At 38.2% G+C, this 25,427-nt stretch overlaps 1 protein-coding gene across 2 annotated transcripts in view; it reads left to right on the forward strand.

Annotated features, from left to right (window-relative positions):
• CDK19 (cyclin dependent kinase 19) overlaps window positions 1-25,427 on the forward strand; it is a 165,986-nt gene that overhangs the window by 115,804 nt on the left and 24,755 nt on the right. For both annotated transcript variants that reach the window (XM_027602644.2, XM_027602645.2), the window contains 3 exons: window positions 70-180; window positions 2,399-2,539; window positions 24,474-24,531. In XM_027602644.2, the coding sequence (XP_027458445.1) occupies window positions 70-180; window positions 2,399-2,539; window positions 24,474-24,531 (310 nt within the window). The remainder of the gene's footprint in view (window positions 1-69; window positions 181-2,398; window positions 2,540-24,473; window positions 24,532-25,427) is intronic.

The following is a 25,427-nucleotide window of genomic DNA, read 5'->3' on the forward strand; positions in this document are numbered from 1 at the left end:
ACCAGAAAGTGCATCATTTCCCCCTGCTTCCGAACAGGAGAGTGACCCCTCTCTTCCTCTTGCATTCAGCTTTTGCGAGAATTGAAGCACCCTAACGTGATCGCCTTGCAGAAGGTGTTCCTTTCTCACAGTGACAGGAAGGTGTGGCTGCTCTTTGATTATGCAGAACATGATTTGTGGGTAAGTCTAAACTCGCTTTATTTTTAGGACTCTTTCCTCTAGGTACAGAGAAACATGTATATATGCACTGCACGTAAAGGAAAACTTGCTTTGTTGACCAGACTTTAAAATAAATATTAAATGCAAATGCAGATTTAAAAGAACTCGAGCAATAAACACTGTCATATACTGAGAAGATGGTATTTGTAACATTCAGAAATTTCACTTCAGAAAGTGTTAATGTGTGTGAGATTGTAATTTTATGCAAATCATCAATGACAGTTTACTGATAATGTGTAGTGAAAATTGCTTTCCTTTGTGGTACACAAAGTAGTTCAAATTTCACCAGTTACATACTTGTGAATAATTTCCCTTTCTAAGTTAAGGTCAGTCTCTTGCAGCAATTTTCCAATTAAAACTGACTCCACCAAATGGAAGTACATATATAGTTTTACAAATATTAGCCAAAAATTCTAATTCCAAATTTTTTAAGTTAGAAATCAGGGTATTTAAACATTTTATCCAAGGAGTTGCTAAAAGTACAAAAATTCAAACTTGGCAGTAAGTCCAAATTTTTGATAGTTAAGTTTTGACTAAACATAGTTGGGTGTGTCATCTATATATACGGCACATCTGTTTAGGAGTAACTTTAACAGACTTATAGGTCTTGAAGGAACTTTCAGAATTTATGCTATTATAGCATATTGACAAGAATGTCCAATGAATTTTTCTCATGGATATTCATAAAAATTATGTTTTTCCCATTTCTCTGTATCCTTTATATTTCTGCCAAGGTTTATTTGATAACATGTGCACTTCACTTTGAACATGAGTGATGTGATGAAAGAACATGTAGTGCATTGGAGTAGTCAGGTCCTGTAGAACTGTGTTGTTTGTAACATGGTGGCCCCTAGCTGCATGTGCCCATTGAGCACTTGAAGTGTAGCTGGTCTAAATTGAGATGCACCGTAAATATAAGATACACACTGACTTTTGAAGACTTAGTAGGAAAAAAATGTAAAATACCTCATTAAGATGTTTTATATTATATGTTGAAATGATAATATTTTGAATATATTGGGTTAATTAAAATAGAGTATATCAATTTTACCTGTTTCTTTTTTTTCTTTTGATGTGGCTGTAAAAAGTTGAAAGTTATATATATGTAGCTCTTAACTATATTTTTTTTGGGGGGGGACACTGCTGCTACAGTATAAACCCTAATTTTCTATTAGTTCTTTAAATAAAGTACATATTGTTGAACAGTTTATAAAAAAGCAAGAAAGCTATGTAAATAGCTTAAAATTTTTCCCTACCATTTGGCCATTTTAAAGTTAGTAGAGCAATGTTAACAGTGTTGTTTAATAGGGGTTTAAATGGCCTTTAATACCCTTATGTCATGTTTTGCATAGGGGTAAGGTGGAGATGGAGGTGCAGGTTTGGGGTTCAGGTAGCATTTCTTCCCTATCATGATAATGTTTTCATGACCTACAAAATAACATGTGGACATAAAAATTTGAATATGTTGATGTAGTTATATTTATTTCAATGGGATTGAATTCCCCAATTTTCTCTCCCTCCTCCCTTCTAGTGATTTCCTATTTAATATTAACTACTAGGAATGTATCTTAATTTCATTCTGTGCCAAAACAAGGTAGAACTTTCCAATAATTCAAATGTACACATAGTCAGTGACATTACACAAGTGCTCTAAGTGCTAACTTTTTATAGTACCGTAAAGATATAGGGGCGCATGGCTGGCTCAGTTGGTAGAGCATGCGACTCTTGATCTCAGGGTTGTGAGTTCCAGCCCCATGTATGGCATGGAGTTTCCTTAAAAAACAAAACAAAACAAAACAAAAAAAACAGTAAAGATTTACAGGGTCTTTTTCTCTTTTTTTTTAGTCTTTCATTCTGTCAATAGAAAATACAACTAGTACTATTTTTATGCAGGCTTTTAAACATCAATGCTTTTTACCTTTCAGTCTTATTTAATGAAAATCTTAATGGTTTCAATAAATCTAGTCATTATACCCTCAGTAACATTGTCACGTTCACTGTCAATATAGGTTCCATTTGGTTGACCTTATTATTCAAATTATTTTTCTTTGCGTCATTATTGGCCTTTAATAAGTAATTTTTAAATATAGGGAGTTTATTGCAGACTTGTGTTTTATTGATATAGATATTAGCAAATACTATATATAATTTAGTATGTTTTATTTTTTTTAATTTTTAGCATATTATTAAGTTTCACCGTGCATCAAAAGCAAATAAAAAGCCCATGCAGTTGCCAAGATCTATGGTTAAATCATTACTTTACCAGATTCTTGATGGTATCCATTACCTCCATGCAAATTGGGTGCTTCACAGAGATCTGGTAAGTATGTTTCTTTTAAATTGATCAGTATGATTTTTTACCTTCTTAAAAAATACCTTTTCCTCTTAGTGCAATTATTATAAACATTAATTGTAGAAAATTTTGAAAACACATATAAGCAAAAGGGAAGGAAATAAAATCACCCATAAGCCTACAATTAAAAGATTAACATTATTAACATTTTGTGTATGTTCTTCCATTATATTTATGCATAGCTATAAAATGTCAGTGTGGTTTTCAGTGAATGGCATAATCTTGATGGAATAGTCATATGTGAAATAAGTACCTTTTAATCCATTTTGTTTTTCGTATTATTGTTCGTTAGTAAAAACATTAATAATTAAAGATTGAGTTCTCATTGTTTTTTTTCCTTAAGAGCTAGGTTGAAATAATGACATTGCATCCAGTAAATAGAATGTTGTTATCAATATTATCAATAAATGTTGTTATCAATATTATCAACAAATCAAATGTTTGATTATACTTTTTTTCAGTACACATGTAACAAGCATTTATTAACGTCAAATTCTAGTTATCTTTGCATTATTGTCATGTTAGTTTATGTTGATGAGATCTTTTTGGTTTGTTTGTGAGAAAACATGGCTACTGGATAGTTGTAAAACCCATGAGTTTATAATTGGAAATTTTATTCCCCAACTCTCCTCGAAAAAGTGGTTTCATGATCATTATTTCTTAGGCTTTTGGAGATTCTAGGGATATGGTAGGGATAAATCTAGGTTGACTTGGTTTTACTAATTGAGGAGAAGTATTTGTTATAGAAAGCGATGAATACACAAGGACATTAGTTAGTACCCCTTGCTGTCTGACTTGACCATCTCTTGCTGTGATGCTGAAGTTAAATTGGACCCAAATGACAGTGACCACAAAGATGGACTTACCCTTTCAATAGATGCATGTCACCTCATAATTTTGAACTGTTCTCAAAGACTTGCACCTATCCACTTTACTACTAACCATGAATCAGCACATTTTTACGTGGGTACATGAGGTCGTTCCAGTTCAAAACCTTCTTCATAAATGGTTTTAGATATTAATTTGCTATGTACTTAGTATAACCGATGTGAGTTATTTTTGAGTTCATGATCATGTTTGAATCATCGATCAGAATCTTTTATTGAAGATTAATTTCAACTCTTCTCTTTTTTCACAAAATTATATATTTTATTCTGAAAGCATAGATTAACAGATTTTATTTCTGATCTTGTCACCTGAGTATCCACCTGTGCTAAAACTCAGATTTTCTCCTAGTTGGTTTGCTGCTGCTTTAGTGTCTATTTTAGTTATGGCATCACCCTCCTCTCAGCCTAGAAAGTTCTTTTACCCCTTGTGGACCCTTGCACTGTACATGTAGACATTGCCTAGTCTTGTCAGTTTCAACTCTAAAATCTCTCCTGCATTTGTCCATTTCCATCCCCGGTGCCTCATTCCTAGTTCAGGCCTTTATTGTCTCTTTCTTGAAGGATGGTGCTAGCCTCTCAACTTGTCTCCTTGCAGTCTCTTTCCCTTCCATTCACTTTGGACCTTCTGAATAATTACACAGCTCCTGTTCAAGAACTTTGAGATAGTTCCTCTTTGCTTATAGACTAAAGCTCTAGTTCCTTATTGGGCTTTCAAGGTCCTAACAGATATAGCTCCAACTGCCTTTAGAATTTGTCTTTATCCCTACAATCTTTCATTTACACTGTACCATTAAACTATTGATTGCTCCCTGTGTCGTCCTGAGATTTCTTGCCTCAGTGGCCTTTATTACCCCATCTCTTCATATTCAAATACTGCCTGTCTTTGAGGACTTGCACAAATGTTAAAACTTATCCTCGTACCCATTCCTACTGGGAAATAATCCCTCCTTCATGCTCTTGCTGTCGTACGTCTTTACTTCCCTTATGACACTTACCTGTTAGTATTATAGCACTGTATGTAGCTGCCTTAGAACATCTTCTAGACCACATACTTTCTGAGAGAGCAGCGTCTATGATTCATTTTGGCACACTAGTAGTACCTGAGTACAAAACAGGTACTGGATAAATATTTCCTCAGTGAGTGAATATGAGTAAGAATACTGATTATTATGGGATGCTTTTGGATCAAGTAACGTATTTACACATTTCAACACACTGCCTGCAAGAAACATTCATTATTACCTCGTATGTTTAAAGCATGAGGGATGGGGACAGCATAGATATGACTGCATGGAAGCCCTTCTCCTCGGGACTTTACTCTGAGAGAAGAAATATGCTATGGACACAAGCAATTACGCTGTAAGCCACATGAGAAAGAATGTGATCGTGCCCATGTGACAGGAACAGACTAAATGCTACTCAAGGTTAGAAGAGGTTACGAGGGGCGAGGGGAGAAGGGAAAGCCACTTGAGCTAGACGATGAAGGATAAGTAGAATTGAAATAGAGGTTTGAGGAAGTGAAGCTTGACTTTGGCATCTTAGACCACTTGGCTATACTGACATCCTAAGGAGAGGTTTGAGAGAGGAGGTAACCTGAGGAAGTGTTGGATGTAAAAACTTCTGAGGTGAGAAAGCTCTTGAATTATCCCAGAAAGAGTATGGATTTCTGTCTGATTCCACTATGGATAAGCTAGTGGTAGTATGTGGTTAAGACTAGAAAGATATCGGGGCTCCTGGGTGGCTCAGTCGTTAAGCGTCTGCCTTGGGCTCAGGTCATGATCCCAGGGTCCTGGGATTGAGTCCCACATCAGGCTCTCTGCTCAGGGGGAAGCTTGCTTCTCCCTCTCCCACTCCCCCTGCCTGTGTTCTCTCTCTCGCTGTGTTTCTCTCTGTCAAAGAAATAAAAAAAAATAAAAAAAAAAGACTAGAAAGATATTGGTTAGAGCCTGATCAAGGAAGCCCAAGATATCAGGCTAGGGAGTTTGTTTGTTCTTTTTTTTTTTTTAAAGGTTTATTTATTTATTTATTTGACAGAGAGAGAGAGAGAGAGAGAGAGAGCACAAGCAGGGGGAGAGGGAGAAGCAGACTCCCCACCGAGCTGGGAGCCCGATGCGGGACTCGATTCGAGGACCCTGGGGTCATGACCTGAGCCGAAGGCAGACCCTTAACTGACTGAGCCAACCCAGGCACCTCAGGTGTTTGTTTGTTCTTAAGTACTAAAAGTTTGTGAGCAACAGGGGTGCCTGGCTGGCTCAGTGGGTAGTGCACACAACTCTTGACGTCAGGGTTGCAAGTTCAAGCCTCACATGTGGTGTAGTTTACTTAAAAAAAAAAAAAAGGAGCAAGAGAAGGAACATTTTTTGCCGGAATGAAAATTTTTCTCCCGCTAAAGAAGCCACTATTGATTATTATTACCTCATCCATAGCATGAACACAGTGTTGAAAAAAATATATTCTGCATGTGGTTCTGACCTTATATAGCACATTCATAATTTACTCACATTCACTGAATGCCTCTACTCTTCAAGTAAGTAACTAATAATATTTGAAACTTTGAACCAGTAGGAATCCACCCTGGGACAGCCTGCTCAGTTCTTACCGCAGATCATGAATCCTGATAGCTGGACCATATTGTCATGGTTCTGCCAAAGTATTTTCAGGAGTAGAAGATTTAAACTATATGTTTACTTTAGATGTATTCTGTAGTCAGTATAGAAATATAAAGTATATCAAATATGAATGTGGTGTTAAAATATGGGGACATTTGAAAAATTATTTTTTTGTGTGTGAGCTTAATAGAGTTGCGATTTTAGTCAGGATTGGTTTTTTTTTTAATGCTTCATTTCCTATTGCTATAAGAAATTTGGCTTTATACTGTTTGTTGGTCACAGTTCTTTCAGAGTATGTACCATTTCTAAATTTTCATTTGACGTGAGAAACCTGCAAGATCCATATAATTAAAGGCATTAGAGTAAACATAAATTTGCAGTGTAATAGTCTGATTTAAAAAGTAAATCAAAATTCAGTGTTTTGGACTCTACAAACAGGCATTATATCATCAAAGGAGTTGGGGTTTTTCATTGTGATTGATTACATATCTGGGATAAGTATTAGTTATGTCATTTGAATCCCAGAATTTAAAACAGAAATAGAGAATTTAAATAAAGTCACTAAAAAGATTACTTATATTAAGGAATTGCTTTAAAAGGAAAGGAGAAGAGGAGCTAAATATATTCATCTTGGCTGAGAGACAGCGAAGTAGAGACATGAGTCTATAAATATTTGGAACTTGTAAACACACGGGAAAAAAGATGTATTTTAATTTTACAGCAGGATATAGCTAAGAGTAAGAAGATGAAATCTAGGATGACTCACTTTTATGTGATTACTCTTCTGGAGGCTGGAAGGGTACCAAGATAGAATTTATCTCTTTTTCAAAATTGTGAGCTTCGGGGGAGCAAGGATCATATCTTACTAGTTTTTGTATTCCTGGTGTTGGTATACTGTTTGTGTTTTAAGTTACTTAAATTGAATTTCAGCAAAGCATCTGGCAATTGCCTATTGTTCTTTAGCAAAGGTAGAGAAATACTGGCTAAATGATAGTGTTGCTAAGATTTATGGCTCCTTAGTTACTCAGTATTGCTGCTGGATCAGTGGCATCAACTGAAGTATAAGTTAAACTATCTCTGTCACTTTCATATTTCAGTACCTAACACATGACAAATGCTGGGTCTTTATCAATGAAAGATCTGAGTAAACGCTCCAGGGCACTGACCTGCCCTGTCTTTTAAAAAATATTTGTGGGGGTCCCATCCTAAAACTCTAACTTCGGGTTTGAATGGTAATTATTATTCACAATAGTGGGTGAATTTGTACTCTTTTGAAGTCTATGGGCACAAATAACTGTATCGTCTACAAACATGGTACATGGAAATTTTGTGAGAGCTGGTTGAGGGAGAAAATAATTTTGTATCCAGTAATCTTTTGAGTTTTGTTATTAGTTAACATCTACTAAACATTTTAAGATTGTCAAAAATCACTTCTGTCACAGACCTAAAGACTTACTTATTCTATTAGAGGTTAATAGTAATAATAATAATAATAAACTTGCCAATACTTAGAGTCAGATATATTTCAGTTGATTAAAGAAAATGGTGTAATAGATATTCTAGCTACAGAGAAATGTGTAATATATGACTCTGGATACTTTGTCATACTAACTGATAGAGAGCTATATAGTTTTGGTTTGTTATTTTTTTCCTTAGGACACCAGCTTGTTCAGGCAGAATACTTACTTGATTTTCAACAGCATTCTAGGTTGTTTACGACCTGTTGACTGTGTATGTTTTAAGTCTGTATGACAGACTTACTGCTGTATGACAAATTGCCCCCAAACTTAGTGGCTTTAAAGATATTTATACATTTATCATCTCACAGGTTCTATGGGTCAGGAATCTTGTGGCTTATCTGGATCCTCTGTTTCAGAGTCTCCTTAAAAGACTGCAGTCATCTCAAGTCTTGACTAGGAAGCATCTTGTTCACGTGGTTGTCGGCAGGATTCATTTCCTCGTGAGCTGATAGGTGGAGGCTTCCTTCCCTTGGTTCTTTGCCACATGGGCTTCTGGACAGAGCGTCTTACAACATGGCAGTTTTCTTCACCAGAGTGAGCCAACAAGAAGGCGAGAGAGTGTGTGTTAGCAAGATGGAAGTCACAGTGTTCCGTTAGTGAATCATGGAAGTGACATCCCATTACCATTGCTGTCTCCTGTTCCCTAGAAGTCGTTTGTGCAGCCCACACTCAGGGGGAGTGATTACACAAGGGTGTGTTTGCTAGGGGTGGGGATATTGGACACCATGTCCGAAGCTGCCTACCACAAACTCTAAAAGGCTTTCCTATGATATTTGGATCCTGTTATTGTTCTGTTTATTTAGTGGAAACATAAAGTGCAAGTAGTCCCTTCTTTCATATATCATTTTTTTCCATGTTGAAAAGTTGCTTGGGTGGCAAGAGTTTGGGGATAGTTCTGGTTCTGAAGAGCTAAAAAATATTATAATGTACCAGTTATCCCTTCCCTTTTGCAAACATTCTTCAGTGATTTATTTCCAGAATTCAGTATGTGTTCCTTACATTTCCCCTCCTCTACTGTCCCGTCCATTCCTTTCCCCATTATTGAACCACAGGTTTAATCTGTTTAAATGTAGAGGATATGTTCAATTGAGATCCAGGATTTTTCTTCACTTTGAACGTACCTAGAGATCCACCTTTGTGACACGTCTGAGGCCTATGCTTATCACTACTACTTTCTTATTTCTATTTTTCATGCATTTGTGTCAAACGAAGGCAAAAATGCAAAGAAAAACTTAACCTTCCCACTACCAAAAATTGGTAGTGCTGCTGAGTTGTAAAAGGTAGCTGACAAGCGATGAAGGGACACCATGTGGAAGCATGAAATATTATAGTCCTTTAAGAGAGAGCATTTGAAGGCGCTTTAGGAACGTTGCTGTATAAAAGACCGATATATGAAAGTCAGAGATGGCCTCTGTCTCCACTCAGTTGGAGAAGAAGCACTGTACTGTTAATCTTTGTGAAAGTTTGATTAAAATAAGTCCTTCGTGGTTGGAGAATCTTCTAGAAATCTCTGTGTGCGGCACAGCTTCTCTTCATACCTTGTCTGACAAGGAGATACATCAAGTCTTTAAGTTTGTCTATGCTAAACAGGGCCTGACAAGGTGAATGTGTTACACCACAATGAACCCCTTAAAATCTGACTGCAGCCATCATGCTGGCATTTTGAAGAACTTTAGTAATATTTTAGAGTTTAGCCTTGCTTAGTTCTTATGAAATGGGAGCTTTGAGATCTTAGACTTAAAAAAGAAATTATTTCTAAAATAACATCATTTTTAAAAAAATTTTTTTATTAACATATAATGTATTATTTGTTTCAGAGGTACAGGTCTGTGATTCATCAGTCTTACACAATTCACAGCGCTCACCATAGCACATACCCTCCCCAATGTCTCACCCAGCCACCCCATCCCTCCCACCCCCCCACCACTCCAGCAACCCTCAGTTTGTTTCCTGAGATTGAGAATTCCTCATAACAGTGAGATCATATGATACTTGTCTTTCTCTAATTGACTTATTTTGCTTAGCATAATACTCTCTAGTTCCATCCACGTTGTTGCAAATGGCAAGATTTCATTTTTTGATGGCTGCATAATATTCCATTGTGTGTGTGTGTGTGTGTGTGTGTGTGTGTGTGTGTGTGTGTGTGTGTGTGTGTACTACATAAGATAGCTAATCTTGATCCGTGAGCCCCAGCTTACTCATTTATGAAATGGGAATAAGGATAGGTACTTTGTACGGTTGTTGGTCTCCCAGTCTTAGCTCCAGAGTTCCTGAATTCCTCCTAATTTCCCTTCTGTAGAAGCTTCTGGATCCCATCAGCAGTCCAAAGATGCCCTTTCTTTTAACTGCCTTCTTCCCCAGAATTCGTTTAGCCTGAAACTCTAGCCCCTTCTGCTTTACAAAGTAGAGCCCTATTAGGAATATGTGAACGTGCTTCTTGGTGTTTTTTTTTTTTAAAGTAGACTGTGTTTCATCATATTTATATTTAAACATTGCTAATGTTTTTTGCCAAGTCTTCATATTTAAAAATGAGTTAAAAAAAGTTGCTTAAGTGAAATCAAAATGAATAAGTGCCTCAAATAACTTACTTTTCATTCTAATAATCATGCTAATTGAATGACTTTCTATTTATTATTTTTTATTCAATTTATTAAGTTAACAGTCTACTTAAAGAATTATGGCAGAAAGTAGTATTTATTTTATTATGACTTAATCATCATAATTTCTTTTAGAATGCAGAGCTAGCAATGAAAAAGGAAAATGTGGCTTGGCTCTTTTCTAACTTGCAATTTTAGGTGACTTTGGATGATTGCAGATCTTGTCATGCTGATGAATCAAACTGGGGTTCCTGCTGGTAACTTTTGGTCCCTTACTAGTTCCTTAGGGCTGGGTCCTCAAGAGTCTGTGGCTCAGCAGTTCATGTCTGCAGCCTAAAGGCCTTTGATGGTAGTGATGTCACCCCTGTGCAGGGACTTCTACTCCACTTGTACATAAGAAGGCCTTGTGGAGATGAGGCGAGATAATGTTTCTTAAGATGCTCTGGGTACTGTGACACATACCTTAAAATGTGAGAAGGTATTGTTGAGGTGTTTTCTAGATATGGGCTGTGATTTTTTTTTTTTTTTTAAGAGTGTGTGAGTGGGATGGGGGCAGAGGGAGAGAGAGAGAGAATCTTAAGCAGGTTCCACACCCAGCATGGAGCCAGATGTGGGGCTTGATCTTACGACCCTGAGATCATGACCTGAGCTGAAATCAAGAGTTGGACGTCTGACTGACTGAGCCACCCAAGTGCCCCTGGGCTGTGATTTTTTTTTTTTTTGGCATGACAGGTTTTCATCATGCACATCCATAACCCAGTCACAGGAACTTTCTACAGAGTCCTCCACATCTGTGGGTGTGAGCTGGAGTGTAATGCTGCACCATCTCTTCCATAGACAGGTGATACACACTAAGAATCACACTTCTAAGAGGACCCACTTCAAAGGCTAAGAGACCTCTTAAGGTTCAGCTCAGGGATAGGGCTCTTGTGATGATCCCTGACTTAAGCGGAAAGTTTTAGTAGCCTGTACTGACAAACACGTGTATCTAGAAGGTGGTTTGCCAAACTAACTCCAAAGTCACTGAGAGACAAAAGTCAAGATATATTCCACAGTGGTAGGAATGGCAGGGACTGGTTAAGAATCAAGGGCTACAGATAGGAGTCCTAGCACTTTGAGACCTGTGTTTAAAACTGAAGAATCATTTCAGGCATACTAGTTTATTAAATTAGTGTTATTGAGGTAGAATTCACATATAATAACATGTATCCATTTTAGTTAGAAATTGATCAGTTTGGACAAATGTACATATGAGGGTAATCACTACCACAGGCATCCTATGTGACTAGCACTCTAGGGTGATTCAGGATCCCTCATAGAGAATGACGGTGTCTTAATCAAGAGGGGATCTGACATGCATGGACTGGTTATTTATTTCATTGGGAGACTGCATATGATGATCATATTCTCAACTAAGCACTCATCTGAGTAGAAGCCTTCTAGAGGTGAGGGCCATAAATCAATTAAATGTTGTGCATTTTCCAGGTGCGCTTTTGTTCTCATAACCCTGGCCTGTGGTGCATTTCTGAGAGACTTGAGTTCTAATCCTGCCTGGGCCTGCCACTGTTGGGGGGACAGTGAACTTGGGTAAGGTTGTAGGTCTTTCACCTTCGTGTCTTCATGAGTCAAAAGAGAGGGCTCAGTTTCATAATTTCTACCTCTGACCTTTTTTTTTCCCCCAAACCAAAGGTCTCCCATATTTATTGCTGAACCAACAGAGAACAATCATCCCCCCCCCATAAAACATGTTATTGTTCAGGTAGGCGTGATGTTTACAGAGTGATGGGATACGAGCACGTGACCTCCATGCAGCGTAAACATGCGCGCTGTCTCATGCACCATCCCTTAGAGACCCAGTTTGGCTCTTCTCTCAAGTCTCCTCTTGGAGCTGCACCTGATTTTATCGCCAGTTTTCATCCAAATGCACTGGGGGAATGGGAGGATTCTGCTTTTGCTTCTGGCCGGGAATCGCTTGATGCTGAAAGTCTTGTGAGAAGAAATGGCCAGGAACAGTCAACGGCACACACCATGGTGGGGGAGAAAAGGAGAGAGGAGCTCTGCCTCTGACATTCTTAATTTCTCATGATAATAAGACTGAATTACTTGATTTAAATATGAATGTCACAAATGTACATAGAAAACTACTTCCTACCAGCATGGCTACTCTGAGGACAGATTGTACTCGTTAATGAGTAAGATAGAATCTGAATGTCTTTGTTGCATTAGTCCTGGCTTTGCCATCAGTGTCAGATTTATCTTGATTACACTCTTAGTGACCTTGCAGTTAGTTAGGTAAGTAGTCTTCTAGATACCTGTGTTTGACTTGCATTAAGCTTTTTATAATGGCTGCTTTTTATTGGTTCTTGTTAGAGAAAAGAAAACCTTATCTCTGCTGTCCAGGCCTATAACCACTCCTAAAAGGCAAAAACAAAGAAGTGCATTGTTAACTGTTGTGCATTGCTGGGTTGGCAGGCATTGTTTACTATGAACACCAACGTTTGATTAACAGAGGTTATTCAGATTAACCTATTATAGATACCTCCAGACCATTTTAAGGTAAAATGAAATGAATCACAGCATTTAATACTGTAGACGGCTCCTGAGTTACAAATAGCCTGTATCTAGTTGTAGATAAATAATTTTGAACTGGGAAGGCATTTTTGCTTAGAAAAGCAACTTAAACAGTGGTTAGGTTCTCTGAACACAAAGGCCCACTTCACCCAAAATATAGCTAAAGTGTGACACTTAAAGAACTATGGAACCTAATTGTCATTTTATTTTTTTTTAAGATTGTATTTATTTATTTGACTGAGAGAGAGCTTGAACACAAGCAGGGGGAGTGGCAGGCAGAGGGAGGGGGAGAAGCAGGCTCCCTGCTGAGCAGGGAGCCCAACGCGTGGCTTGATCCCAGCACCCTGGGATCATGACCTGAGCCAAAAGCAGATGCTTAATGGACTGAACCACCCAGGTGAGCTATGCTGGGCACCAGGACTACACAGATAAATAAAATACAACCCCTTCCCTCAATGAATGCATGCTGGGGAAGGTACACAAATGGATCGTTATATAACAACAAGTTTAAAAAAGACATTATGGGAGCACCTGGGTGGCTCAGTTGGTTAAGCATCTGCCTTTGGCTCAGGTCATGATCCCAGGGTCCTGGGATCGAGCCCTGCGTCCTGCTTCTTCCTCTCTCTCTACCCCTCCCCCCTCCACTTGTGTTGTCTCTCTCTCTCAAATAAATAAAATCTTAAAAAAAAGAAGACATTATGAGGTATAGTCAGGGATCCGCTATGCATAAAGTACTGAGCACAGGAGGACATCTGACCAGTTGCGATGGGGGCTGTCTGAGAGGACTCACACTTAGCTGAATCTAAAGGACGAGTAGAAATTTATACGATGAAAGGGGAAGAGGCGGGGCAGCATCCAGGCAGAGGAGACAGCCGGAGTAAGAGCATATGGGGTAAGAAACTGCAAGCATGTTGGTATCACTGGAACGAAGCAAGAAGTAGTGAATGATGAAGCGGAAGAGAAAAGTAAGGACCCAACCATGGTGATTCTTCGCCATCGTGTTCAGAAGCGTGGACTTTTCCTGTGGCCAGTTGGAGCTGAGCTGGTCAGGTTTTTGTTTAAGAGAGACCACTCAGACACTCCACAGGGATATGGAGAATTGGTTTGAGGGTGCAGGGATAGCAGCTTTATCAGGCTGTTGTAATCAGGTGGTGGAGAAGTGATGAAAACTTGGCAGAGGTAATCAAGATAGACAGGAGGGGAAAGAGTAGCTAAATGCTTAGGAAGTAAGATAATCAGATCTGAGGATTCGGTTTGAAGGATAAAGGACAGGGTGTTCAGACTTCTGCTTTTGTTGACTGAGAAGGGAATACCAGAAAAAGAGACAGTGAGAATTGAGTTTGAACAAGTGGAGATGATTGTGGGGACAGCCAGCGCACCGCTGACATAACTCTAAGCATATAGAAGTTTAGAGACCTACGGTTATAGATTTGAGCGTCAGTAGCATATGGGTGGTTGCTGAAACTCCAGAATAAACTAAAATCACGATTTTTTTTTAAAAACCTCTACAGGTTTTCCCCACTATCCGAAAGCAGAGCGTTCCTATGAAATCTTTTATAGGCTGAAATGGAGTAAAGAAGTGATAACCATTAATTTATACGGAAAAGTTTTTGAGCTTTCCTAGACCCCAAAAATAACCTCTGTCAGGCTTTTCTGATGCCTTAGGACACATCTTGCTAACAGATGCACACAGTCAATCCAGAGAAAGCCCAGATGCTCATAGTCGAGGGCTATGGCGGGTCGATGCTGAGTGTGTTCCGGGGGAAGGAGCTTGGTGGGCCAGTCTCCCTGCTCGGGACCCATTGCCTCTGTAAGGGCTGCTGTGCAGCAAAAGCTGAACGCAATTTTCGCTTCTCACCTTTTTTTGTAAACGTGAAATCTTCTTCGTATTTCTTTCAATTAGAAAAAGCAGGTATTAATGCAGGTCTTTTGTAAAAGTAAAGGGGTGTAACTGAACTTTTGGAAAGCAGGGGAGACCCGTATTCAGAAGTGAGCTTGGCATATTTTGGGTTAAGCACTGACTCTAGTTTCTGGCAACTTCTTTTATTTTTTTTTTCCTTGAAGATTTTATTTTTAAGTAATCTCCACACCAGTATGGGGCTCGAACCCACAACCCCACGATCAAGAGTCGCATGCTCCACCGACTGAGCCAGCCAGGTGCCCTGCAACTTCTTTTAAAAAAGTTGAAAACTTGCCTACCAAAGGACCATGATTACTAACCATTGACATTTTTATTCATTCTTCCAATAAGTATTTATTAAATACTGTGTCCCTGGATTTCAGCTGATACAGAAAGTGGTGACAGAAGTATCTTCCTTGCCCTTTGGGAGGTTCCAATCATGATGACCAGATTCTCCATATTTTTTTTTTTAAAGATTTTATTTATTTATTTGAGAGAGAGAGAATGACAGATAGAAAGCACAAGAGGGAAGAGGGTCAGAGGGAGAAGCAGACTCCCCGCTGAGCAGGAAGCCCGATGTGGGACTCGATCCCGGGACTCCAGGATCATGACCTGAGCCGAAGGCAGTCGCTTAACCAACTGAGCCACCCAGGCGCCCAGATTCTCCATATTTTTGAATCCTTTACTATCAAGGAGGTTATTTTAAGGCATAAACAGTTATGATAAACTGATGGTCTTAGCAAATGACTCTTGTGTTTGCTGAGGAAAAAAAAGCACACATATCTCACTCATAGTTCTTGCGCAGTTACAACACAAATCTTTTTTGTTTAAGGTCAACAATGGAGAACAGTATAAAGAAAGGAACATAAACGGAGGGTTTTCTCCTGAGAATGTACTTCCGTATCAAATGTGAGGAGGGTTGTGCCATTCCTATATTTAAGTAAAGGAATAGTTGTAGCTAGCTATCAATATTAGACTAGCACTATTCATTGTTCAGAAATGAGTCCGATGGATATTCTGATTGGTTTTGTCCATATTATTCAGGATTGTAGACAGTTGTGTTTGTGTTTTCCTGTCTTCTTTATTGGTGTTGATAAGAGTAATCTTGTGGCTTCATATTTTTGTTCCAAATGTCCGGGGGTGAGGAGTGCAAAGGAAATGTAGTAAAGGATAATTGTGTATCTTCAGAGTGTTCTTTTATGAGGTGCCAATTAACTAAAATAAATTTAACCCTGTGGGGGGGGAAAATTGATTCCATAGAAGGAAAAAGCAAATCTGAAGTACACGCAAAGCATCATGAATGTAACTTCAAGAATTAGCTAAATTTGGGGCGCCTGGGTGGCTCAATCGTTAAGTGTCTGCCTTCGGCTCAGGTCATGATCCCAGGGTCCTGGGATCGAGCCCCGCATTGGGCTCCCTGCTCAGCGGGATGCCTGCTTCTCCGTCTCCCACTCCCCCTGCTTGTGTTCCCTCTCTCACTGTCTGTCTGTCAAATAAATAAGTAAAATCTTAAAAAAAAAAGAATTAGCTAAATTTTGCTAAGATACAGATATTTCAAGAATAGTTTGTAAGTAATCATATTGTTTATTACATGATTTCCCTGACTTTTGCCTTTCAAAAGCAATTTAACCAAAATGAACCCTGCAGCCTTGGTTTGTCTGTCCGATTTTATTGCTGATAACTTAAATGCGAGGCATCCAGCGCCTGCCATCTCTGCTGTTTCTATGGTAACAGAAGTGTGCAAACCCAGCAGTATCACTTTCTTTCACAGCTGGCATTTTGTGTTCTCAGTAAGAGGAGTTTTAGTAAAGCATAGTCCGTGCTAATTGGGATGTAAGTAGGTCAGAACAATTTTGGTGCCCTCTCTTCGTTTTTTCAGGTGTGGGTGTGTGTGCATGAGCTGCAGTTGCCTTAATTTTTTTTTTTTAAAGCATATACTTCCACTTAAAGTAATCACTGTTAAAGTTAGTTTTTTGAAAACTAAGCATAATATCTGTAAATATGACTTGGTTTAGAATCTTGAGGATCAGGTGGAGTTCTGAGACTTGCCCCAGACCTATAGGCCCTTGAGTATTTCCGTTTAAGGGAAAGGAAATGATTGATATAATAATGCTTTGAAAATGTAAATGCATTTTAATGGTGCTTAGAACATTTGTTTTGTTGTTATCATTGTTATTTTGAAACATCACATATCTTGTGACCTGGACATTTATTTACTTGTTCTGGGCAGGGGGACATGTAATCCCAGCTAAGGGGTGCGTATTTAAAAATGACTTCCTGTGCAATTCTAGATCTTAACTTGACTACAGGAGCCCTTCTCTGTGGATACTGTCCAAGCCCTGGGTTCCTATCTTAGGTTGTACAAAAGAGCTTATAGCCACTGCTCCCCAAACCACGTCACTGCCTCTGCCCTCAACTCAGGCTCTACAGGGGGACCCCACACTTAGAGCTTCCATAGGCTTCAAGTATCTTAGATAAAAGGTATTCCTTACAAACTTCAGTACCAGCTAGAATCCTCTTTTCTCTCTCTCCCTCTGTAACCTCATTCCGTTGTGGTGTTCATATTCTGTTTCTACAGAGCATGACTGCAGAAACTTCTGAGAGTTAGCTAACAGTGATCTGAGACCAGCTTCCTGCTTTTCTCCCATTCAAAGGCTCATAGTCTATTTTCATTTCTTATGTGAAGCAACTGTGCTCCCATGTCACATACTTTTGTGTTTTTATCTTACAGATTTATTTTGAAAGGGTTTAAGCTCAAAATTTAGGAATTACAAATAATGTAGCAAGGAGTATGTAAGGTGGTTTATTTGATAATTTTTAAGAATTGTTTTTTAAATTTTATTAATTTAAGTAACTTTATACCCAACATAGGGCTCAAACTCATGACCCCAAGATCAAGAGTTGCATGCGCATCTGACTGAGCCAGGCAGGCGCCTCAAGAATTGTTATATCCCAGAGAGTCTATTCTCACTAAGATCTTTAATAGTATCTCTAATTCTGCCCTTACCTTCTTTCTACTTATTTGGGTCTCATTTACTGTGTCTGGCTTCTGTAAATGGACAGAAGTTGCCTCTTCCCATCTTTCATTCTGTTGCACCTAAAGGCCACCTCATCCTTTTTAAGGTCTCTTAGCTTCTAGAACCCTATGCTGTTTTCTTACTGTGGCTGCTCCTTCATAGGGTGTTTCATTAGGCTCATTTTCTTCTAAACACCTTTTATTTCTCTCAGCGTTATTTATTTTTTATTAAAAAATACTATTTCTCTAATGAGAAACCATACCAAAAAATACAAAGTCAAACATTATAGAAATATATAATGTTGTACAAAATGATAGTCTCTCCATATCCTTCTATCAGAGATTTGGCAAAAATGACAAAATCCATCTCGTATAACCTATAAAAATTATGGGTAAGACAGAAAGATAATATATAATAAAATGATGCTAATCTAGTCATGTAAAACCTAGTCTTTCCAAGTTCCTACATCATTCTGTGTGATTGATGGCCCCCCGCCAGCTTTACTTTACCTCTCCACTGCTTCTCCTGTACCACCTCTCTTCCTGTCTCATTGACTCCAGCCACATTGACCTTTTCGCTCCTTGTCCAGTTAACCAGCCTGCTAGCTCACCATGGCTTCTCCTTATTGCTCTACACCATGGCCTTGCCCTTCTGCAAATCTTTTGGGAGCCCTCACCCTACTCTCAGAGCGCAGGCCAGACAGTGCTCAAGAACTTACCCAATTCTGGTACTCAAATGACTTGTGCCCAAAGCAGAACCATTGGGAACAGCAAGTAAGCCCTCTGTTGACTTTCCTTCTGTAGTGTCAACAGCGCCTTATTCTGTGCTTCCTGATGCCGACTGTTCTCCCTAGCAAGTTTCAGCTCACCAGGCGAGCTCCTGTCTCAAACCTTTCAGCTTCCCCTTCCCTTTGCCTAGACTGCTCTTCCCTTTGATTCCAGCAGCTTATTTCTTTACTTTATTCGGGTCTTATCCCAAAAGTTACCTTCTCAAAAGGAGGCATTCTCTGAGCAATTTAAAATAGTGCTTATTACTGTTGAAAATGACACCCTCCCAGCAATGCGTATCCCCATGCCTCGCTTTGTTGTTGTTGTTGTTGTTTTAAGATTTTATTTATTTGACAGAGAGACAGCGAGAGAGGGAGCACAAGCAGGGGGAGTGGGAGAGGGAGAAACAGGCTTCCCACCCAGCAGGGAGCCCGATGCGGGGCTCGATCCCAGGACCCTGGGATCATGACCTGAGCCGAAGGCAGACGCTTAACCGACTGAGCCACCCAGGCGCCCCCCCCCCCCCGCTTTGTTTTTTGTCTTTATTATCATCATCTTAATATATGATATGTACAAAAGAGTATTTGGAAAATTATGTACTGTACAAAGCATAACAGTCCAGAGCCTGTCACTTATCCCAGTAACTGGAACATTACTGATAGCTTGCTTCTATTTATGCTTCCTGCCCTCCATCCCATTGTCCTGCCTCCTCAAGAAGTAACAAATATTCCTAAATTTTGAATCCATTATTCACTCCTTTTAAAAAATAGGTTTATCCCATTTGTTTGTGTGCCTAAACAGTATATTCTTTAGCTTTGCTTGGTTTTAAGGTTTATGAAAATGGCATTCTGCTGTATATAGTCTTCTAAACTTGCTTTTTTTACTCAACATAATGCTTCTAAGATTCAAACTTTTTTTTTACCTTTATTAGTAACTCCAAAATTTTCACTGCTATTTTAAAATTCATTGTGTGATTCTACCAAAATTAATTTCTCCATTTTTCTGTTAGCTAGGAATTTGGGTTGTGTCCACAGATTTTTTTTGTATTACAACCTATGCTACTATGAACATTCTCTGGTGTGTCTAAAAATGGAATTACTGAGTCAAAGGGTATGTAATTGTTCAGGTTTGCAAGATGATGCCAAATTGTTTTCCAAAGAAGTTGTACCAAGTTATTCTCTTACCAACAGTGTATTGGAATTCCCCCTGACCTGCTTCCTACTCAACAGTTCTTAACTTTTAACCAATATACTAGGTGTAAAATGGTATCTCACTGTGATTTTTAATTGCATTTCCCCCATTATTGATGAGGTTGAGCATCTACATATGCTTGGTGGTTAAATGTTTCTTCTTTTGTCAAATGCCTGTTTGGACATTTTACCCATTTTTCTCTTAGGTTGTTTTTATATTGATTTGTGGGAGTTCTTTATTCTGGATACAAAGTCTTCGTTACTGATGTATATTGCAAATACTTCTGCTGGTTTGTGCTTTGTCTTTTTATTTTCTTTATTTTTGATGATTGAAAGTTATTTTTAATAATAGCCAGATTTATCAGTCTTTTCTTTTCTGATTTTTTTAAATCTTGTTTAAGAAATTCTTTCCTACCTGAGAGTCAGAAATACATTCTCTACATTCTCCCTACCCCCCACCCCCAGTTTTAAAGGTTTGCATGTTTAAATCCTTAATCTGCCTGAAATTGTGTGTATGGTATGAGGTGAGCATTCATTTTATTTTATTTTTTTTCTCATTTGGATGACCTGTTGTGCCAACACCATTTAGTGAATGGTTCCTCTTTTCTCCACTGACCTGAAGTTCCTCTTCTCCCAGTATCATGGGTCTTTCTGGGCTCTCCATTCTATTCCATTGATCCATTTGTCTCTCTCTGTAACAGTATCACACTGTCTTAATTACTATGGCTTTAAAATAAATTGTGATGTCCTGTTTTGAGTCAGATGCATCTCCTCATCCCCTACCCTTAGCACTTCATGAGTATCTTGGCCATCTTTAGGTCTTTGCTCTTCCATGTACATTTTATTTTATTTTATTTTATTTTCCACATACATTTTAAAATCAGCAGGTTTACATGCACACACACACACAAAACTTTGATGGAAGTTTGATTGAAGTTGCATTGAATTTATAGATAAGTATGAGGAAAATTGGTATCTTTATATATAGAGTCCTCTTATCTATCAACATGGCCCCTTAATTTATTTAGGACTTAGTAACTGTCATAATGTATTTATTCTTAGGTGCCTTAATAGTTTTTTTTTATTGCTATGGAAATGCTGCCTTTGAAAAATTTTATTACCTACTTTTTTTTTTTTGCTGTTATGTAGAAATACGGTTGACTTTTTCATATTTTTCGGTTAGGCAAACATCCTACGAAACTCTTTCACTATTGCTAATAATTTGTCTGTAAATACTTTGGGTTTTTATGTAAATAATTACATCATCTGCAATGAACAATAATTTTGTTTCCGCCTTTCCAATCCATATCCCTTTAATTATTGTTTTATAGCACTAGACTTAACAGTGCCATGTTGATTTTAGAAGTGGTAATGGTGGGTATCCCTGCATTAGTTCTGATACTTTTTTTAAAGATTTTATTTATTTATTTGAGTGAGAGAGTCAGAGATAGTGACAGAGAGCACAAGCGGGGAGGAGAGGGAGAGGCAGGCTCCGCTTAGGGAGCCCGATGTGGGGCTCAATCCTAGGACCCTGGGATCATGACCTGAGCCAAAGGCGGACGCTTAACCGACTGAGCCACCCAGGCGCCGCATTAGTCCTGATTTTAAAGGGACTGCTTCCCATGTTACTTCTTAGTTTTTGATACATACCCATTATCAGTTTAAGGAGGTACTTTTCTAGTCTGACTTGCTAAGAGATTTTATCATAGAATGGCTGTTAAGTTGTATCCGCTGCTTTTTCAGTCTCTATCAACATAATTATGTCATCTTTCTTTTTTAATATGTTAATATGGTGATGGACATATATAGGCTTTCTCATGTTAAGCCATCCTGGAATTCCTGTTAATGGCTTTTGACTTAATAATAATTTTGTTTAATATTTTTGCATCTATATTCATGAGTATTTTTGTATCTATATTCATGAGGTTGGCCTGAAATTTTTCTTTCTCATACTTTGGGTTTGCTACCAAGATTATACTGGCCTTCTAGAATGTATTGGGAGCATTCCCTCTTTTTCTATTCTCTGCAAGTGTTTGAATAAGATTGAAGTCTGTTCATTGAAAATTTGGAGAACTTGCTTTTGTGATGATTTGAGGTCCAGTGTTTTCTTGGTAGGAAGATTTTTAACTTTCAATTTATTTAGCACATATTGGTTTCTTAAGCTTTTCTAATTCATTTTGAGTCAATTTGTTGGTTACATTTTCTTGACTTTGTCTATTTTGTATACATTTTTAAATTAATCAATATAAAGTTCTTTGTGGGGTTCTTTTATCCTTTTAACCTGTTTTTATGGTCATTCTTGTAATTTGTAATGTTTATTTGTACCTTCTCTTCTCTTGGAGTAGTTGTCCTAGAGGCTTCATAAATACTGTCCCATTCATAGATTTCTGCCCTTACCGTTATCTTTTTACTTCTACTTTCTTTTGGTTTATTTTGGTGCTTTTCATAACCTGCTTAATATTCCAAAAAGCAGTTTGTCTGTCTTTCCTTACTAGATTTGAAAGCTCTTTGAAGTCAAGAGCTTCAAGTTTTATTTTTCTTTCTTTCCAGAAAGTCTGCAGTACAGTGTTTTATCTATAATGGATCATTGATAAATTGTTGTCAAACTTGAACCCTTGCAGGTCTGGGTTTCGTCTAATGCTATTTTCTCTTTTGGCTGTGATAAACTAATTTTGTCTCCTGTCTTCTTCAGTCATCATACTCCAGTGACAATGACTTTCAAATCCAAATCTTCCTATTTCCATTCCCCTGGCTAGTGGGACTTGGGCATCTCACATTATTCCCCCTTCCTAACCAGGACCTCTCATAACTTTTTCATAATAAAGACACCATCATTCTTCCAGTTACAGAAACTCAAAACCTTGTTGAAATTTTTATCACCCTTTGTCTTAGTCTTCTGACTTCCAACTAGTCACAGAGTCCTGTTAATTTCTCCTTCACAGGGTTACTCAGCTCCATACCATCCCCTCTTTCAGTGGAGAAGACCTTGGACAGAGCCTAGTTCTGCTACTGCCCCCTCTCCTATCATCTCACGGCCTGTCATATAAAGGTCAGATGACTTCACCTGGCATTTAAGACTATCCTGAGTCTAGGTGCACTTTACTACCCCCAACATGAGTCCTCTGGTTTCTGTCCAGAGTTCTGTTTAGGTTACTGTCTCCTAAGCCTAGCTCATTCATAGCCTTTTCCACCTCCTGTTGTTCTGTTGCCCTTCTACTCCACCATGCTAGTTCCTGTTCATTTTTCAGGATCTGGATAATGGACACCACCCTTGCCCTCACATCCAATGAATATTTCCCTCAACAGTGGAAACTCTGGTTAATCACTTCCTCCTTTGAACTGTTTTTTTCTTTTTAAAGGCTTACTGTTTTCATCGAAACTTCAAAAAGAGCCAGCAAATTGGAAGGGATCTAAAAGTAATCTGGTTTAACCTCTAACCCAAGACCTCGCTCCTCTCTGTAACTCATAAATGGCATTAGCTTTTAAGATACAAAGCTCCTGTTTTTTATTTCTATTTATATAATGAGCATCTGGAGGTTAGGAATTTGGTTCATCAGGCGCTTGTGTTTCCTCTTTATTGTTAATATGTTTTTTGCCCCTAGAAGATGCTAAAAATATATTCATTGATTGAATAAATGAATCGTAAATTTTCTCCCTAGATAGTTTACAGAGGAGACTGATTTGCCCAAAAGCCTGTTTCCACAGTTCCTCTGTTTCTAAATATCTACAAATGAGGATGACTAAAAAAACAGCAGATACATTTGCAGCTTATTCTTTTCTTTATATAGCTCTGTATTAGCCTTGGTTTTTATTTTCCTACATCTTGAAATTCTATTTGGAGTTAGTTTCTCTCTCTTTCTTTTCTTTCTTTTCTTTCTTTCTTTCTTTCTTTCTTTCTTTCTTTCTTTCTTTCTGTCTGTCTGTCTGTCTGTCTTTCTTCTTTCTGTCTTTCTGTCTTTCTTTCTTTCTTTCTTTCTTTTTGTCTTTCTGTCTTTCTGTCTTTCTTTCTGTCTTTCTTTCTTTCTTTCTTTCTGTCTTTCTGTCTTTCTTTCTGTCTTTGTTTCTTTCTGTCTTTGTTTCTTTCTTTCTTTCTGTCTGTCTGTCTGTCTTTCTTTCTTTCTTTCTTTCTTTCACAGAGAGAGACACAGCAAGAGAGGGAACACAAGCTGAGGGAGTGGGAGAGGGAGAAGCAGGCTTCCTGCGGAGCAGGGAGCCCAATGCAGGGCTCGATCCCAGGACCCTGGGATCGTGACCTGAGCCAAAGGCAGAGGCTTAATGACTGAGCCACCCATGTGCCCCCTATTTGGAATGTCTCACTTTTGCGTGAACTATAGCTGAAAATGCATGTGGATTTTAATGGAGTCTGTTGAATGTTGATCATGTTTTCCTATAGTAGTTTAGACATATTGAGCAAGGAATATTCCATTTGATTCATTTAAATGGAGGCAATGATGTTGTGGTTGGAAATTTAACATAAAAATTTTCAACCCCAAAAACTCTTTGTTGTGGGCAGCAAGTGGACAGTTTATAATATGTGCAGGTTTTAAAAAAAATTATTATTACTTGTTACTTCTGTGGGGTAAACAAAAATGATAGCTTCAATTTCTTTATAATTACTTGTATGATATAATTTTGAAAATGTTTTCACAGCAAAGATGTTTATAGGAGTTTAGTGCTAACTTCAAGTATGTCAAATGCTCTTATATAGAAGGTGCTTAATATTCTCTTATGGTTTTGATGCAAATACAGAAGTGATATTTTCATATTTTAAGAACTTCTTTCCATTTTAGAGCATGTCAAAAGAATAAACATAGTAATTTGAATGCTCTATTTTTATTTCTAGAAACCAGCAAATATCCTAGTAATGGGAGAAGGTCCTGAAAGGGGGAGAGTCAAAATAGGTAGGTAATTATTTCTAAAATAATTTATTAAGAAACTGAAGTGACTGCAAAGGTGGTATCCCCTTTTTAAGACTCTTAAGTAGCTAATTTTCAAATGACTTCCTCATCATATTTTTAGGAAATATATTGGGGAGTGTAGATAGATAGTTTATAAAACTCCTTAGGTTTATTCCCGAAAGAAGGTTCTGTGATTCTAAACTGAGGCAAGCCAGCCCAAAAACTTTATTCCCATACCGTACCCAAGCATGTACTTATGCCATGATTACTGTCCTACACAGTTACCCTAAACATAATCTGCTAAGTCTTGCTTTTATCTCTGCTTCACCAATGTTCTTTTCCTGAATGCCTCTCTCCCACCTGACCTAATACACACATCTTCCCGGATACCTGTCCCCCGCCCCCTGCATGCCTATGCCAGGTACCAACATATTTTTTCCAAATGAATACATGTTTATAGACTCTCTTACTTGGTAGTCTTAGGTTAAGGCACCAGCAGGAATCCTATCTGTATATTAAAATTTCCTTTGCAACCCTGAAGGTTGTTCTAAAAGAAATTGGCATCATCTATACCCATGACATATTGGGGAAGAAAATGAGCTAAAGAAATGCTTTATTGTCATTTTTTGTAGTAGAAATTACATTTGTTAAATGTTTGATGGTTTTTAGAAGGATTTTAAAAGAAATTTTGTTTCATCAACCTGCTTTCTTTGCTGTTAGAATATATCATACTAAGGGTGATGCAAAATTGTGCTAACTTGACCAGCTACCCATCCGTTCTGTCCTACTACGACTGAGCCTGCCTCCTGCCTGGTTTTCTCCTTCTTCAATTAGTTTGCTAGCCCAGTTCCGGAAGAAGCTGTTTTAAACCATCTTCCCGTCTTTAAACCTCTACGCTG

Source organism: Zalophus californianus, chromosome 7 (genome assembly GCF_009762305.2).
Source record: "Zalophus californianus isolate mZalCal1 chromosome 7, mZalCal1.pri.v2, whole genome shotgun sequence".
Lineage (NCBI taxonomy): Eukaryota > Metazoa > Chordata > Mammalia > Carnivora > Otariidae > Zalophus > Zalophus californianus.